At 41.6% G+C, this 15986-nt stretch overlaps 1 protein-coding gene and 1 pseudogene across 4 annotated transcripts; both read right to left on the reverse strand.

Moving 5' to 3' along the window:
• Positions 1-8: 8 nt before the first annotated feature.
• Positions 9-1431, reverse strand: LOC131255838 (APO protein 3, mitochondrial-like; annotated as a pseudogene).
• A 970-nt stretch (positions 1432-2401) lies between these two features.
• LOC131255839 (cellulose synthase-like protein E6) lies at positions 2402-14480 on the reverse strand. Of its 4 annotated transcripts, none has more exons than XM_058256720.1 (8): positions 14015-14462; positions 10263-10581; positions 8656-8796; positions 8050-8181; positions 5022-5234; positions 4705-4929; positions 4038-4385; positions 2402-3046 (listed from the first exon to the last, which is right to left on the reverse strand). In XM_058256720.1, exons 1-8 carry the CDS (start codon positions 14389-14391, stop codon positions 2501-2503), a joined length of 2301 nt encoding a protein of 766 aa, XP_058112703.1. In that variant the 5' UTR covers positions 14392-14462; the 3' UTR covers positions 2402-2500. The 4 variants fall into 4 exon arrangements, with proteins under 4 accessions (XP_058112703.1, XP_058112704.1, XP_058112706.1 ...); XM_058256722.1 differs by lacking the exon at positions 2402-3046 and adding an exon at positions 3053-3453 and having other exon boundaries at positions 14015-14480; XM_058256721.1 differs by lacking the exon at positions 8050-8181 and having other exon boundaries at positions 14015-14465.
• Between the last annotated feature and the right edge of the window lie 1506 nt (positions 14481-15986).

Below are 15986 nucleotides of genomic sequence, written 5' to 3' on the forward strand. Positions count from 1 at the left end.
CATGTGCCTCATCATAGATTAGCCTTTTCTTTCGGTGATGCAATCTCGTCCACACAGCATGTGTTAAGAGTGATATGACAACATAATATACGTTTGCTGATTTTCAGAACAATTTCCTCCCCTAATTGCTACACAAGTAGCATTTTCAAGCTACAAAATCGACCTCATCGTGGTCAGGAGAAACCACATCCAACCTCATCATACTCCAATACTCATCTGGGACTAGTGCCCCAGCCTGCACACATAGCTCTACAACTGCAGGCGCCTTCCCGTAGTACTTCTTCAGCTCATTAGCTAAAGTTGGGCCATGTGGGTCCCGCACATGCCACACATAGTTCGGCCAAATCAAATCGTCGATAGTAGCTTCCTGCCACACGTGCAGGTCATTCCTAAACTGATGCTTGCAACTTTGCACATCCTCACCTTGTGTCCTTTGGGCCCCACCTGAACTTCAGGGCAATATCCACAGGTTTTCACACTGTATGTTTTCATCATCAGCTCAGCTCTTGATTTCATTTCAAGCCAAGACTCCAGTGTCTTCACACTCAACTCATTTGAGTTCTCTTCATAGTGCCAAGAGTTCTGATCGCCACCGTCAGATTGAAAGGACAGAAGGGGATCCTCTGCTTGTGGGGCCCCCCCTTCGACATCCACATGTTCCATCTCCGGCTCGAAATCAATTATCCTTCCCTCGATCGAGTAAACTGGTTTTGTCCTTCTTCTTGTCAGATAGTCTTCGTGATCCAGACCGGCTTGTATGCACAGCTCTAGAACTGCAAGGAGCCGTTTAACTTGGAATCTATCATCGTGGCCTACCCTTGGCTTTCCCACTCTATCATGGAGATGATAGCAGTAGGGAAAGCGCACCATGTCCGCGAGGCATCCAGTCTGCCATACATGAGTGGAGCTCCTGAGGCCATTCTTGGCCTCCGTGCAGGTCCGTATCTCATGGCCCACATGGCCAATGTGAACTTCAGAGCAGTAGCTGCACCTCTTCACAGGAACAACTGCCCCATCGAGCTTAGACAGGCCGTCAAGGAGCGATTACCTGGCCTGGTTGACCCGGCGAGCCATGTGGACGAGTTCAGTAACGAGTAATCCGTTCTAGGGCAGTTGGAGGATCCTGCATGGCTCGGCCTTCCTCGCCGCCTTCTCCTCCTTCGCCCTTCGTATCAACACTTTCATCGGTGTCGGATAGGGCTTCCATTCCGATTTCCTCCGTCGCGGTTTCGGAACGTCCGCGTACCGGGCATCTTCCATGCCGGTCATGGAGTATGAATAACGCCCGCATTGGAACGATGGGGATATCCTGGGCCGAAGAATTTTCCTAAATGCCCTCCTTTGCATCATCCCCCTTTTCTCTCCAGGTGTCCAAACCCTTTTGCCCATTTTGCCCCTGTGATTACCGAAGACCATCGGTCATCTGCGCCACTCAGATCAATATATGCAGGCCGTGGCTCGCTGTTTTTCCCTTTTCTTCCTCCTACAGCGACCATTACCGGCTTTTCTAGGTTGATCTTCACCTCCAGTCTTCGGATGGTAATCCAGTAGCATGTCAGCGGCAAGAGTGAGAAGCTCCGTCCCCATCCCTCTCCGTTGGACGGACAATGAGGGCAGCCCGGTCTCTCGGGCAGCTCATTCTCTCTCTCTATGTTTTGGTTCTAGACCTAGCCCATTAAAATGCAGGTTGTGTCGAAATCAAAATAGCAAACCCATTTTTAAAGGGTTAGGTTTGGCATAGGGCTGAGAATTAACCCATGTTATTTATATCAAGGGTTAAAGTCCCGGTCGGGTTTAAAGCTATCCAATTGGTGGTGGCAATTTTGATGATAAAGAATAAAATGACCAACAATCAAAATTTAAAAGTTAAAAATTAGATGATTAAGGCAGTCCAATGGCTAAAAATGTTTCAGCTGTGTTGGCCAAAACTATGGCAAGAGGTTTTCTTGTAAAGCCTAATTAGGCCAAATTGTCCAGTTATAGATCGCTAAAATTCTTTCTCGCATTAACAAAGTTACAGATGGTATGCTCTTATCTTTCTCCGGACAAACAAAAAGAAAATCAAGGCAGTCTAATTAGTGTGATTTTTGATCTCTCTCCATCGACAGCAGGCCCATGATTCGCCGGTCCATATCATAACGAGTAGTGGATTGTAACCACATTTTAAGAATATGTAGTAAACTATTGTTGTAATCTCTAGCCCAAAAGCTAACTAAAAAAAACACAGATGCTTTATAATTACATGATCCCACATGTAAGAAATCTCATTTACACGCCACACATATGTTCAAGTTACTTATCAGGCAGAATTTTAATACATGAACTTGAACCCCTATTTCATGGACAGATTTTTTATACATGACCGTTATACTACGTATGTTGCAGTTTAGCCCACCTGCTGGAAAGCTTATATCTTGCACACATTTCCACAATAGCACATGTGCCCACCTGTAGAAAAAGAAAAATAGTTCCAAAAGAACTTTACAACATTATACAAAATCTAATACATGGGTATTATACAAGCCAACACAGCGAAAAATGTGCATGTAAATGCAAGTGACACAGGCATTCGGCCCATATCCTTGCGCAAAAAGAGCCCTTGATAGATGGGCATGTTGATCATGACTAACAACCCACATAGAAAAAGCTGCAAGATCAATGGCTCAACATCTCTGATTTCAGTATCCATGGCCAATCTCTTGATTGCACCCACCAAGCAAATCAGGTTGACCATTGCATGTGTTGCAAGGATGGTGAACATTGGAGAAGTGGAGCCAAACTCCATGATCTCTTTATCATACCTCCTAAGGACTTCTTTGTCAGCTACTTTTGCTGTGACAACGAACGCTGACTCAGTGAGGCCCAGTAGCTTGCGGGTGGTATCTATGGTGCTGATGATGTAGGAGCTGGTCCTTCGTAATATCCACATTCTCTGCATGTTCCACCAACCTTTGATTGTGTCTCCAAACCAGATCGAGTCGCATAGGCTATATCCGTACTTGGCGATGAACACATATGTGAAGGGTGCGGACCATGGGCTCGAGATCTGTGGCCATTTGTTTAAGCTGTATGTTAGTTTTGGTGCACCAATGTGTTTATGGAAGATGTTCATCACAATAAGAATTTTGGTGACTCTACTGCCGGAACATGTGCCAATGTGGAACACATTTGTTTGATTGAAACCATTAATCAGGTTCACCCATTATTTGTCTTGGCATAAATATCAGGATGTTTTCCCTGCCATAAGTGAATGAGAAAAATGGACGGTTGAAGAGGACCAAAGGGCCTCATTCAAAGTACTTGTGTGACCCATCTGAAGAATGTGATGGCCAGATTTTTCGATCGAGGCATAAGTATGAAGGGGCCTCCTAACAAATGGCTTACATCCAATGTCCGAATCCTGCTGTGGAACTGGAATCCTCCACAAAACCCATCATGTACAACACCCGAAATCTGTAGGGTGTGTGACATTCACTCAATTAATCATGTGTGTGCCCTCATATTAACCATAAAAACCAAATATCATGCTGATCCAAATATAAGGTGGGCCACACCACAGGTAACAATGTAATGTCATGCCTAAAAATTCTAAGTTCACACAATGTGACCCACCTCTGCTTTGGATCAGGCCAAATTGTAGAGTGACCACTCATCCTAGTGAGTCACACCAGATGAACGGGTTAGATGGAATATAAACACCATGCAGGGCCCCACAGACAAGCCTATTGTCCACATCTCCTCAGTGTTCCCTGCCCACCTCAGTTATGGACTGGGATGATTTTTCCCCCGAAGGACCTAACATTCAGAATCACATCTTGTGAACGTGAGTAGATCTCAAACATAGGAGATGGTGGACCACACAGGCTCAGCTGTTGCACCTGACTGCCCACAATAGGGATGGTGGAGGATTTCCAAAAATCTCACCATAAACACCATGTATCTGCATGGACAACTGTTTTTGTGTGTATGCATATTATAAAGTGGAGAGAGAGAGAGAGAGAGAGAGAGAGAGAGAGAGAGAGAGAGAGAGATCATACCCTAGGGAATAAAGAGATGCCTTTAGCGAGACAAAGGGAAGGGATAATAACATAGTAGAGGGTGGGGAAGGAATTGAGGGCCCACAAGTTGTAGTTGCAATACCCCATTTGAAGTCCCAGCTTTATCTTGCCATGTCCATATATCAAGGGACAATACCTTGACATGAATATCTGTAGCTGTCCTTCTCCCCATCTCTTGTGTTGCACCAACGACTGTTCTAGTGTGGTAGGACTCATGCCCAAAAAGGCTTTTCTGTCTGGGTTGCAGTATACGGATTTCCAACCCCTACATTGTATTGCCAGTCCTGTTATTAAATCCTCTGATGGACACCCATACTTCAAGCCCATCTGCAAATCCACACATACATGAAATGATGCACATGAGATGTAACGTATGCATACATCCACTCGTACTTACATCCATCCATTGGTTGATGGATGAATAGACAGACCAATAGGTAGAAAGGAAGGTATATTTAAGTAGGTGGGTGGATGGACAGACGTAGAAGTGTGACCCATGCATCTTGAATGCATTTGATCAGTCCCTAACAGATGTGGGTGTTAGGAATACACATATACGTATGCGTGTATAAACATATGTACATATACATGAATAATAAAGACGTGGAGAGAGAGAGAGAGAGAGAGAGAGAGAGAGAGAGAAGACCTCTTTTCCCCATTCAGTATTCTCTTCATAGGTACAACTTGCAACGGCCCTTGCTTTCTCTTCCAAGTCACCTGCATTTGTTTCTACCTTTCGCTCAATCCTTTTCTTCCATTCTCCCTTGTATTCCTCACCATACTTCCTCCCACATAGACTCTCCCTCCTATGAAAGCATCCGGTGCCCAGATAAGGTGGTCCACCATAACCATCTAACCCTGCACCTTCCACCTTGATAACCACACCTCACATGAGAAAAACCATCAGATGGTTTCATATTCAATGAAAATCGGACCTTAAAATTACTTGTTAGTTAAGCCCACCTCATTAATTACTCTTAAAGCACTAGCATAAATATCATTCTTGGTTATGTTATTGAAGTACTGTGGAAACTGCACAAACCCGATCTCATGGCCCTTCTCTACATCCATAAAAAAACACATTGCATCTCTCACCACATTCGAATTGTTCGCATACATATCACAGTCCACATTGAGAACAATTGATCCATTGCTCATCTCTGACGAAACCCTTATCTGCAATTTCAAGTGACGATAATGAATATATGTTAATGAAGACACTATATTTGTTTTTCCATTTTGGGGGGGACTATTGTATATGGGCTCATATGATAGGCAGGATCCCAGGCTTTTAATGGGGTCATGCCCAAATGTAGTCTTGTTAGCTGATTGTTAATAAAATCCTCTTTAAAAGAAGAAAAAAAAAAAAAGAGTATGCCATTGAGTTTGTGCATATTTGCTAGGTAAACATATGTCTGGATGCTCCATTAAATTGAATTGTAATGTGAATAAATAGTAGATGAAGAAAGTTGGGCTAGTGCCGCTGAGGCACTAACCCTTAAAATGCAATTACTATCTTTTCGGTCCAAGTTGAAACTTAAGGAATTTGGAATATGTTTAACTGAAATTAAAACAAGTTTCAATAATGCTAGGTTTGCACATGAATGTGACTTGGATTGTAATGATCTAAAACCAGGTTAGTGAATAACCCGTCCCAAGTTTTGTGAACTAGATTAATATTATGGAAGATGCGCTCAGGTTGAAAATACATTGGTCTCAAGTCCAACTTGAATGACAGGCAATTGTAATTTGGAGCATAATCCCTCAATGTAAAAACTACAGTAATCGCAATTTGGTCATCAATGCAAACAAATCATGATTTTAAAAAAAAAGATCCCAGTCAACCAAATTTCACACACGATGATGGCAAGTATTTTGATGTTGTTTTCACCTTGATTTGCTTGTATCAATCCCTTGATTGTCTTCCTCATAACCATGCAATTGGGTTGGTTTGCAGACATTGAATACCTAGTACATTTTGGCACGATCCAGCCAATGGATCATAATCCTCTCGGGTGGGAAGTGATGGATGGATCAGTATGAAAATTGTTTCAAAGAAAATCTCCAAAACAAATTGGAGAGGACATGATTAAGACTGGATTAACACTTGACTAATCAAATTAAGGTTGTAAAGCCATATTTCCTAACATGAAGTACTTACTGTTAATTCATATGGCAGAGGAATTTTTTAACAATAATATATCAATAGAGATATTGAACGCCACACCTGATTAATCGTCAAAGCAACAACATAGCCCATGATGTATCTGATTTCTGGCTGGGACGAGGTGCAGTGTAGGTCACTACTCTATTTGAAATAGTTCAAGCCCTTGCCTTGTGTATGGTCTTGATAGCTTGCACAAGCTGAATGAAACCCAACACCACCTCCATACGGCAGTGAAAGGAAGAGAACATAATTTTCTTAAAGAATTTTTTTTGTGATGAAACCCTTTTTTTCTATTTAGGATTATCTTTTTTTTCTTTTTTTAAATGAAGAGGGCTAGGCCCCCTGTATAGTTGTATTTATGAGCATAGGGTGTACAAAAACAGAGGATCTGATGGGCTCCACAAAAGGAAAAGGGCCTCACCAATCATGAACCTAAAACAAGGTATACGACAAGCTGCTGCCCTTAAACCGGCTGCTCCGACTAGCCAAGGAGCCCTACCCTGTTCCCCCGCTTGCCGGGATTGCAAGCAGCAATCTTAGAGGCGCTCAGCCCACTCCTCCCCCGAAAGACAACAATGCTAGGAGACACGCCAACCACCCTGAACCATGAACCAGCTCTGCAGCCACTCCCTATGGACAATCTCCCCCCTCCAAGTTGTCCATTCCCCTGCCAATCCAGTCACCAATCCATAGAGACATGTACTGCAGGCCCTCCAGAGGGGCGAACAATGGGGGAAAGAATCTGCAAGACACTCCAAACAAGGTTGGCAACCTCCAAACAATGGCCCAGCAGCCAAACAAGAAGACCAACCAAAACTGCATCCATGAAAGGAAAATACCATCAGCGTATGCAGACTGTCTTCCTACCTGAAATAGAGGACTGGAAATTGATTTTTTTTTCCATCTGCGATCCAGGAAAGCTGGAGAGCCGCCATCAAGTTCTACGTATAGAAGGGTCTGTATAACTGACCCTTAACGCTCCTAGGCCCACCCTGTCCAAAACTAGGTTCCCTCTGGAAGGGAAGGGAAGATCAGAAGGATCTGAGAATACCCTGTCCTGCTGGTTGGCACTTCCCATTCGAGCCAGGCCATCAGCCACACAATTACATTCCTTTGGAATGTGAGCTATTGAGATAGTAGCAGTGGCCTTAAAGGAGTCGGAACGCCTTTTCTATTTAGGATCTGCTCCAGCCTACCGGACCAGATTTGCACCCTCTTACATGCGAGTTTCATACCCATGCACTCCGTTAACGAGTTTTCTGGCCGGTTGCCATTCAGGCCAGCCTTATGTGCACATATAAGCTAGAACATAATGTGATCATTTTCAAAAGACCATGGAATGGAATGCTTTATGAGAACTCCATAATCTTTCTCCCTATACGACCTAGGACAACACTTTTGCACTTGAAAAATAAAAGGTAACACTTGAGGTAATTTCTTTTTGTATTTTTTTAAATATTCAAACGCTTTTTTTATAAGAAAGGTGGCCCGCACACTACCTATAAAAATACTAAAACCCTTATTTAACCACTCCTATTTAATACGGTCGCATTGAGGGTCACTGATCAGATGGTTTAGGATCATCTTTTGATTTTTCCACCCATTGTACATAAAATAGATAGTCGGCCCTGATAAATTACCCTACCATGTGTGCTATGAACAGGCTGCTCTATGTTCTACCTTATTCCCGTTCTACACTCTCCACTGTATCATTTTCAGCAGAAATATCAAATATTCATGCATGATTTTATTCATATGTAAAATGTATGTTGTAGGCACATGTACCCTAGCACAAGTTTGCACGTGCAAGCATGTAAAGATTACCAGTGCATTCAAAGCCCCAGCTTTGAAGTGGTGGGGTTGTTGGGGTTTCTTCTCTCGCGCCAAGTACACAAGAGTTGGTAGTGTAGATCCTTCAATGTCCACAGCATTCGCGTCTCTCCCATCGATTACTATCTGAGAGAGTAAGAAAACAAAACACACTCACATTTTGTGGTGTATGAAATTATTTTTACAGGAAACCACCATATATTTAAAAGGTGGGCTGCATGGCGCGAAAACAAGGATCGTCCACTTATCATCATCTGAATCAATTGACAGCCATTGGTAAGAGACTTAACACACTTGCATGTATGGCCCACCTAATGGATATCTGATAGTCGGACACAATGTATGGGTATTGCCTGCCTGATGAGTTGAACATCCAAGTTTTCACCCCAGGTGATCTTTTATGTTGGGCCCACCTTTTTCACAGATTGGATTTTTTGTTAGCGGGAAAGATGTTGTTGTATACCAATCCTGACGGACCAAAATCAACTTGACTGAGGATGGAGCATCAGTCTGATTTCGCCCGTCATGTGTGTCACGTATGTCACGTGTTAAGGAGCATGACTCACCACCATTTCCAAAATATTAACCTGAGCCAAGTACCTGAAGAAATGTAGGATGATCGCGCGAAGATATGTATGAATTCCACTCGGAAAATCCTTTGTAATCTGTCTTTATTTCTTCTGGAATCTTCCCCAACTTCATAGCAGTTTCTACCCGATTTTTCATTTCTTCGTACAAAGTCTACAAAATACATGAAGAATGAATTATATATAAATGCTAGCATCGGTTCTAATATAAGGAAACATGAACAGTCCAATAATTAGATCTAGATAGTTCACTCGATCCAACTAGTATTTCATCAGCCACTTTGCAAAAACAGCACTTATGAGGCAATTTTGACCATCCAATCAGTATCTTATAAAATGGATCAAGATTGCTTTATGGAGAAATAAGTCCAATAAGCTATTTTTGTACCACCCATTTCGTGGGGCCCGTTGGATTTTACTAATCTTTTAAAATAAGTCCAATAAGCTATTTTTGTACCATCCGATCAGTATCAATAATATCACAACAACATGAACATTGTAGATACCTGAGGCTTGAAATTTTATGGATATAAAAAGAGAAGATCGACTTTTGGATGGAAAAGTGTTACCGGGAGAATACATTGTAGAAAACTATAACATGTATATTTCAATCTGAATGTCTAGAATATAGAAAAGTGAGAGATTTGTAGAGATATGTAGAAGATCTTAATAGATATAAATGATCCATCCATATAGCTATGTATACAGCTGTGCATGTGTATCCCATACTCTAACAGTTCTCATCAAGTTAGAACATGGATATCAATCATGCCCAGCATGGAACATACGTAGAGAAGATGATGATGATCAGTATGTACCACCACTCTCCCTTACAGACAATATGTTGGATACAAGCTCTTGAGTGTTGCTTGTTGGTAGATCAAGTTGTCATTGTCTGTTATAGCTTTTCTTCAAATAGTAAGCCATCCAAACTCGATAACCATTGAGCCGCCAAAAGACCACATACAAAATTCTCTCGAAAACACATTTTGACACAACACAACAGGTGAATGAACTACACCCACAAAAATCGAGATGGGGACTAACCCACAAAAGTATATCAAGGCACAAGTGTAACACTGCACAACATATGAGTGAACTATACCTATAACTGATAACAATGGCCTGATAAGAATAATTTAAATAAAAAATAAATTAAAAAAATTAAAAAACAACAAATGAAAAAGAAGAACTCATGCTTGTCAAAAACACTATAAAATGGAGGTGATAGTTGTAGAGATGATGGTTGATGGCAAAGAAAATGGGTAAGAAAAAGATGTTGTAGAAATCGAGCATAGCTCTAATACCATGTTAAGTGTGACAGAATATATTATAGGAAACTATAGTTTTATTCATTGATCATGATATATATATATATATATATATAATGAGAGAAATCTGTAGAGATCTATAAAAAATCTTATCAGATATACACAAATTTATATCCATATGGCTATCTATACAGCTATGTGTATATATTCAAATGCACACTGGATGTACTTGGGACACCAGCTACACACGCTGGTGCTCCCAGGCAACTCGAATGTATGATAATTATACATGTTCGAACATATTCGATTGATCTCCTCATATAAAAACATCATGGTATATACATTATACCTTTACCACCGACCATTCTTTTGCATGGTGAGTATCAGATGGGCCACATGTTGAGGAAAAATAGCCCTCTGGGGACCTTGGTTCAATGATGAATTTCTTGCAAAATGGGATCCAATGCGTTGAGAAGCGGGACGCTTCTAAAAGAGCATAGAATGTGATATCACACCCAGCATCATCCGAGAGATAGACACTCAGCTTCTCCGGTGGGTAATCATAGGCCATTACCGATAGGACCGTGTTGATCACCAGTGTTGGTGGCTCGATGGCAGGGTCTGCTGTACATACAAAGATATCCACACCAGGTAATTCGTTTTCATACCTGTTCAGCAACAAATAAAAGGAAAATGCAATTGAGAAATTATCAAGATTAAGATGAATAAGTGGGCACCTTCTATCCATGGTTTTATCTAACACATGGGATCACTCCAAATAAATTATGGACGAGAAATGATCAGGGACAGCCACAAGTAGAGCTGTACATGAACCGAGTTAGCTCGGTTAACTCGCTCTTCTCGACTCAAAAAAACTCAATTCAACTCAGCTCAAAATTGGGTTCGAAACAAGTCGAGCTGATTTTTTGAGCTCGAAAAAATTTGGAGCCGAGTCCGAGCTAAACCGAGCTCAACTCGACTCAACTCAGAACTTGACTCAGTTCAAATTGATTCGACTCCATCGGGTTCACTTAATATAAATATTTTGTAAATATTTATATTTAAATATATTATATATTATATACATTAAAAATCCTAAAATCTAAACTCAAACTCAATTCGTAAGCTCGAACCTGAACTTGGCTCGAAATATCGAGCTCAATCTCAGCTCAAACTCGACTCGAGCTGACCCGATCTTCTGACTGAGGCGAGCCGAAATGGCCAGTCAGGCTCAAGGACCAAATCGAGCCGAGTTCGAGCTGGGGTAGCCTGCTGGCTGAGCCGAGCTGAGCTGGCCAAGCTCGACTTGGTTCAACTCATGTACGGCTCGAGCCAGAAGTACCATAATTTGCCGTCCACCCTGGTCTTTTCCACCAACATGCTACCTGTGTAGGAAATCTGTGCCGTGGAAATGCCAGGCCCCATCAGCATGATCATCCGGCAGAAATATCAGGCAGGCCCATTAATCAAGGTGGCGAAAAACCTTTTATGTTTTTAATGTTGAGTCAGCCCTTAAGCTTGTGCATTGATTTCAAGGTGTGGACCACCTGATCAGCATACCAGACTAGGTTTTGTCCCAGGTAATTTTCATGGTGGGGCTTACCATTTGCATGGCACAGATTTTCTACATGTGATATGTTGGCAGGAAAGGCCTGATTGGATAACAAGTTATCATGCTTTCAGTGTTGTCAATGAAGTAAGGCTTTGTTTTCATGAAGTCCTTCAGATACTATTTTGAAATGTGTTGGGGATCCCGCCAATCAGCATCAACGCTGTTTTTTCTTTTGTTTTTTTTTTCATCAACACTGACATTCTCACTGTCACAATCTTCTCTCATTGCCACATAATATATGGAGAATTCATAAGGTGATCCGGGCACACATGCTGATGTGGCAGATGGCACACATATGAGTCATCCTGGTCATTCATCAAGTGGGGCCACCATAAACATGTCCGGGCCCACAATATTGGATATGTAGAATCCACTCCGTCTATCAGGTTATATCCTCAACTTCAGGTACTGAGGCCAAAAATCAGGTATACAAATAACTTAGGTGGACCACACCACACGGAACAATGGGGATGGGTACCAAACATAGGATTGCTTCTATGGCCGCCATGGTGTATATCTTTGGTCAGACCCACCTGCTTGGACCTTTTATGTAGTTGGAAGAAAAGTATGGTCAACAGCCATCGCCATCTTACCTTGAATGGGGGAAGCTTATTGTGTATGTGGAGCCCACCGTGGATTTATGTGTCTTATCCATGCCGTCCATCTGTTTTTCCATATAATCTTAGAGCCTAAGGCCAACATTAAAGCGTATCCAAAGATCGAAAAGACCACAACACAATGATGTTTATTTGTCATCCAACCTGTTCATAAGGTAAAACAGAAATGGATGAAGGGAAAACACAAACATCAGCTTGATCCAAAACTTCTGTTGCCCCGGATAAGTTTTTAACTATAGGCATTCAATTCACACTGTTTCATGTGATGTGGTCCACTTGAGATTTGGATATGCTTCAATTTTGAGCTCATGCCCTAAAATGACCTGATAAAACGGATGGACGGCTTGGATAATACACATACATCATGGTGGGCTACACAAAGTTTACTCATACACAATTACTTCCCTTAATGGAGTCCAGACTCTCAAAAAGCAACATAAATTGGAAAATCTAAACCATTCAACCAGTGTCCTACAAATGGACAAAAAATTACAATATATACGGCCCACATTCATTGAAAAGAGTCTTATGATCAGACATCTAAAGTTATCTTGTCGGCATGATTTTTAAGCTAGTGGTCCTACATTGTAAGGCCTGACTAATGAAGGGTCCGGATCTCATCCACATGCGCCACAGGAACTACTAATCAAGGACATAAGAATTCCTTGTGTGCGTTCATAGGAGATCGACCGACCATAGTGTGCGTTCATCACCATTTTCTAAATGGTGGTGATTCATCCGGCAACTAGCAAACAAGTAGGGCAATCCAAACCATCCTAATCTTACACCCATTGATAGAGCATTGTCCAGAAATCATACTGATTATATGATCTTAACCATCTCAAATTTTCCACTGATTAGATGGTTAGGATCGTTCCATTTGCATTTTTTATTTTTTTTTATTTTTTTGAAGTCATGATCTATCCTCAATGGACCGCACAATTTGTACGGTATGGATCAGGATAAGTTTGCACGTGTAGGGTGGATAAGCAACTGCCATTGGTGACCAGAACAATCGAACGCCTTCTTCTAGAAAAGGGAGCGGATTAGATGCGGCCCTGATCGTGGGGCCCACCTTGATGTACGTGTAGTACATCCACACCGTCCATATGTTTTTCCAGATCAATTTAGGGCATGATCCCAAAAATATAAATATCAGGTGGACCACGTTACAGTAAACATTGGTGATTAAATGCTCACCATTAAAAACTTACTAGGGCCCACCATAATGCTTACTTTCCATCCAACCTGTTGATAAGGTCACATGGACCTGGATGAAGGGAAAAAATAAATATGAGCTTGATCCAAAACTTGCGTGGCCCACAAGAAGCTTTTACTGGCTAATCACCACTGTTTCCTGTAATATGGTCCACCTGAGATTTGGATATGCTTCGTTGTTGCCCTCATGCCCTAAAATGATCTGTAAAACGGATGGACGGTACGGATATACTACAAATACATCAAGGTGGGCCCGCACCTAATCAGCTCCCGGTACAAAAAAGAATGGAATTATTCTATGCCCTACACGCATATCTACACTCAGACACACCTTCCATCCTAGAAAGTACGGAAGAAATCTAATCCGTAAATCAGGTGATCTCACAGCGATAATGATCGGACACAATACTCTCACTGGTCTATTCATTTCAATTGAATCACACTAATTCGATTTTGAACCGTTAGCAAATTCTATAAGCCAGAAATTATCGCACACCGTGTTATCTAGCAAAGATCATCTACACGGAGATATACACCTGATAGACGAATCGGATTTCTCACAAACATACGAAGTTAACAAGTACATCCGCGTGTATATATGCGTGTACGATTACAAAAAGCTTGTTTTAAAAAAAAATGAAGAGGAGAACTGACCTTTGTGAGAGACGTTCCTTGAAGGTGGAGCGGTAGACAGGCTTCCAACGAACGGATTGTATGAGAATCCAATACAAACCAAACCAGATTTCCACTCCAAACATTCCAAACCAAGCCCACTTTCCCTTTTCTACTGGGATGTGAGTAGCTCTGTAAACCCATACAAAGAAAACACCCACAAATATGGAAATTGCATACATCTTGTATGCAATCCTGCCCGTTGCTTCCTTGGTCTCAAATAAAGGGCCATGCCCATCTCTTCCCATATCTCTCTCTCTCTCTCTCTCTCTCTCTCTGCTATGTGTCATCACTGAGGTTTGCTCGAATATATCAACCCATCTGTTGTAATAAAATATTGCTCGAATGTATCTGCCCATCTAGTGCAACTAGATATGTCGGGACTCTAGCCGTTGGGTTTGGGTTTTATTTAATGATCCAAACTGTTAATTTGATAGGCCTTTCTTGGATGGGTGATTGACACAAAAAAAAAAAAAACCTGGGACTAATTATTTAAATTCTTTGATTGTACAAAGTTTACGGTGACCGTTCATGTTCAAAGCAAAAAAGGCAAATTATCTGAGGGTGAAATAATCCAAATTTATACAATTCAAAGTGAGAGCTATCATATAAACGGTTTGGATCATTGGAATTAGATGACCCATATCCAAATGGTAAGGTCCAACATATGGTATTGCAATCCGTCGGGAAGTATCGGAGCAAACCGTCTATCTTCCAGGGAAAAAAAAAAAAAACAACCAAGAGAAAATCGCCTTTTGACGTCTTCCCAAAAATAATATTAATATCTTTAAAATAAAATAAAATTTGCTTTTTGGAGTTGTTGTAAACTCTGGCGGAGTATCATGGACGATGAACAGTCACTTGAAGATTCTCATGGGTTGCATATATCCAACTCAAATCCGACCGTCCGTTTCACGAATCCCACTGTCTAATAGGTCATAAACCTAAAATAAGATTAGTTGGACGACCCCAACCTCTTATCTATAAAAATATATTTGTTGAGTCAAATGATTATTTTCGTTTGTAATTGTCATTTGAACGGTTTGATTTGGATTGGATATATGCCACATGTGGAACTTTAGGTGCCTTCGTATCATCCATCGCAATCTGGCAGGGTACTAGAAAATTTTTATCATTTCAATAACAAGGGCCGGAAGGGACCTCACAAGCGCCTTGGTGTATAAGTCAAACGGATGGCTCTTGGAGTTTGATTTTGTAAAGAGAACGTCCTCGGGCGAGGCTCAGTGGAGTATACTCGGGCTTTAAGATCTGATAAGTGGGGCCCATGGTTCGGTGATCAGAGCGTTGTTATGTGTACCCACATTTCAGTGATTCAAACCGTTGGTATGATGGGCCCTGCAGTGGATCCAAAAATCCCCAGATTTGAAGAAGATTTTTGGTGCGAACCTAGTTGAGCTTGGCACAGCTCGGCTTGTCCACTAGCTGACCCAGGTCCAACTCGGCTCTGTCCGGTCCTCAAGCCTGACTAGCTGGCTCGGCTCGGTTCGGTCAACAGCTTGGCCCACTTCAAGCCGTGATCGAGCTAAGATTGAGTCCATGCGGCATTTTAAAAACACATGGAGTACACTTTTAACTTCTAATTTCTAACTGTAAGTAAAACAGCAGCAACTATTTACAGGTGTTTCATCAAATACTGTACCGGCAACATCGAAATAAAGAAAAAATGGCATTTATATCATATATCAGCCGACACTTAGTTGAGTCATTTCAACAAACACTTGTGAGCAACATTAATATTAAAGTAACCAAGTTGCCCAACTGTTCGAGCTCGACCCGAGTTCAATTCGAGCTGGTCAAGCTCGGGTAAGCCTGAACTTGGTTCGAAAATTTTTCAAGGTCAAAAAATCAGCTAGACTCAGCTCGAACTCAGTTTCAAACTGAGTCGAATCAAGCTTTTTCGAGTCGAGTCAAGCGAGCTAACTCGGTTCGTGTA

The sequence above is a fragment of the Magnolia sinica genome, chromosome 9, assembly GCF_029962835.1.
Source record: "Magnolia sinica isolate HGM2019 chromosome 9, MsV1, whole genome shotgun sequence".
Classification (NCBI taxonomy): domain Eukaryota; kingdom Viridiplantae; phylum Streptophyta; class Magnoliopsida; order Magnoliales; family Magnoliaceae; genus Magnolia; species Magnolia sinica.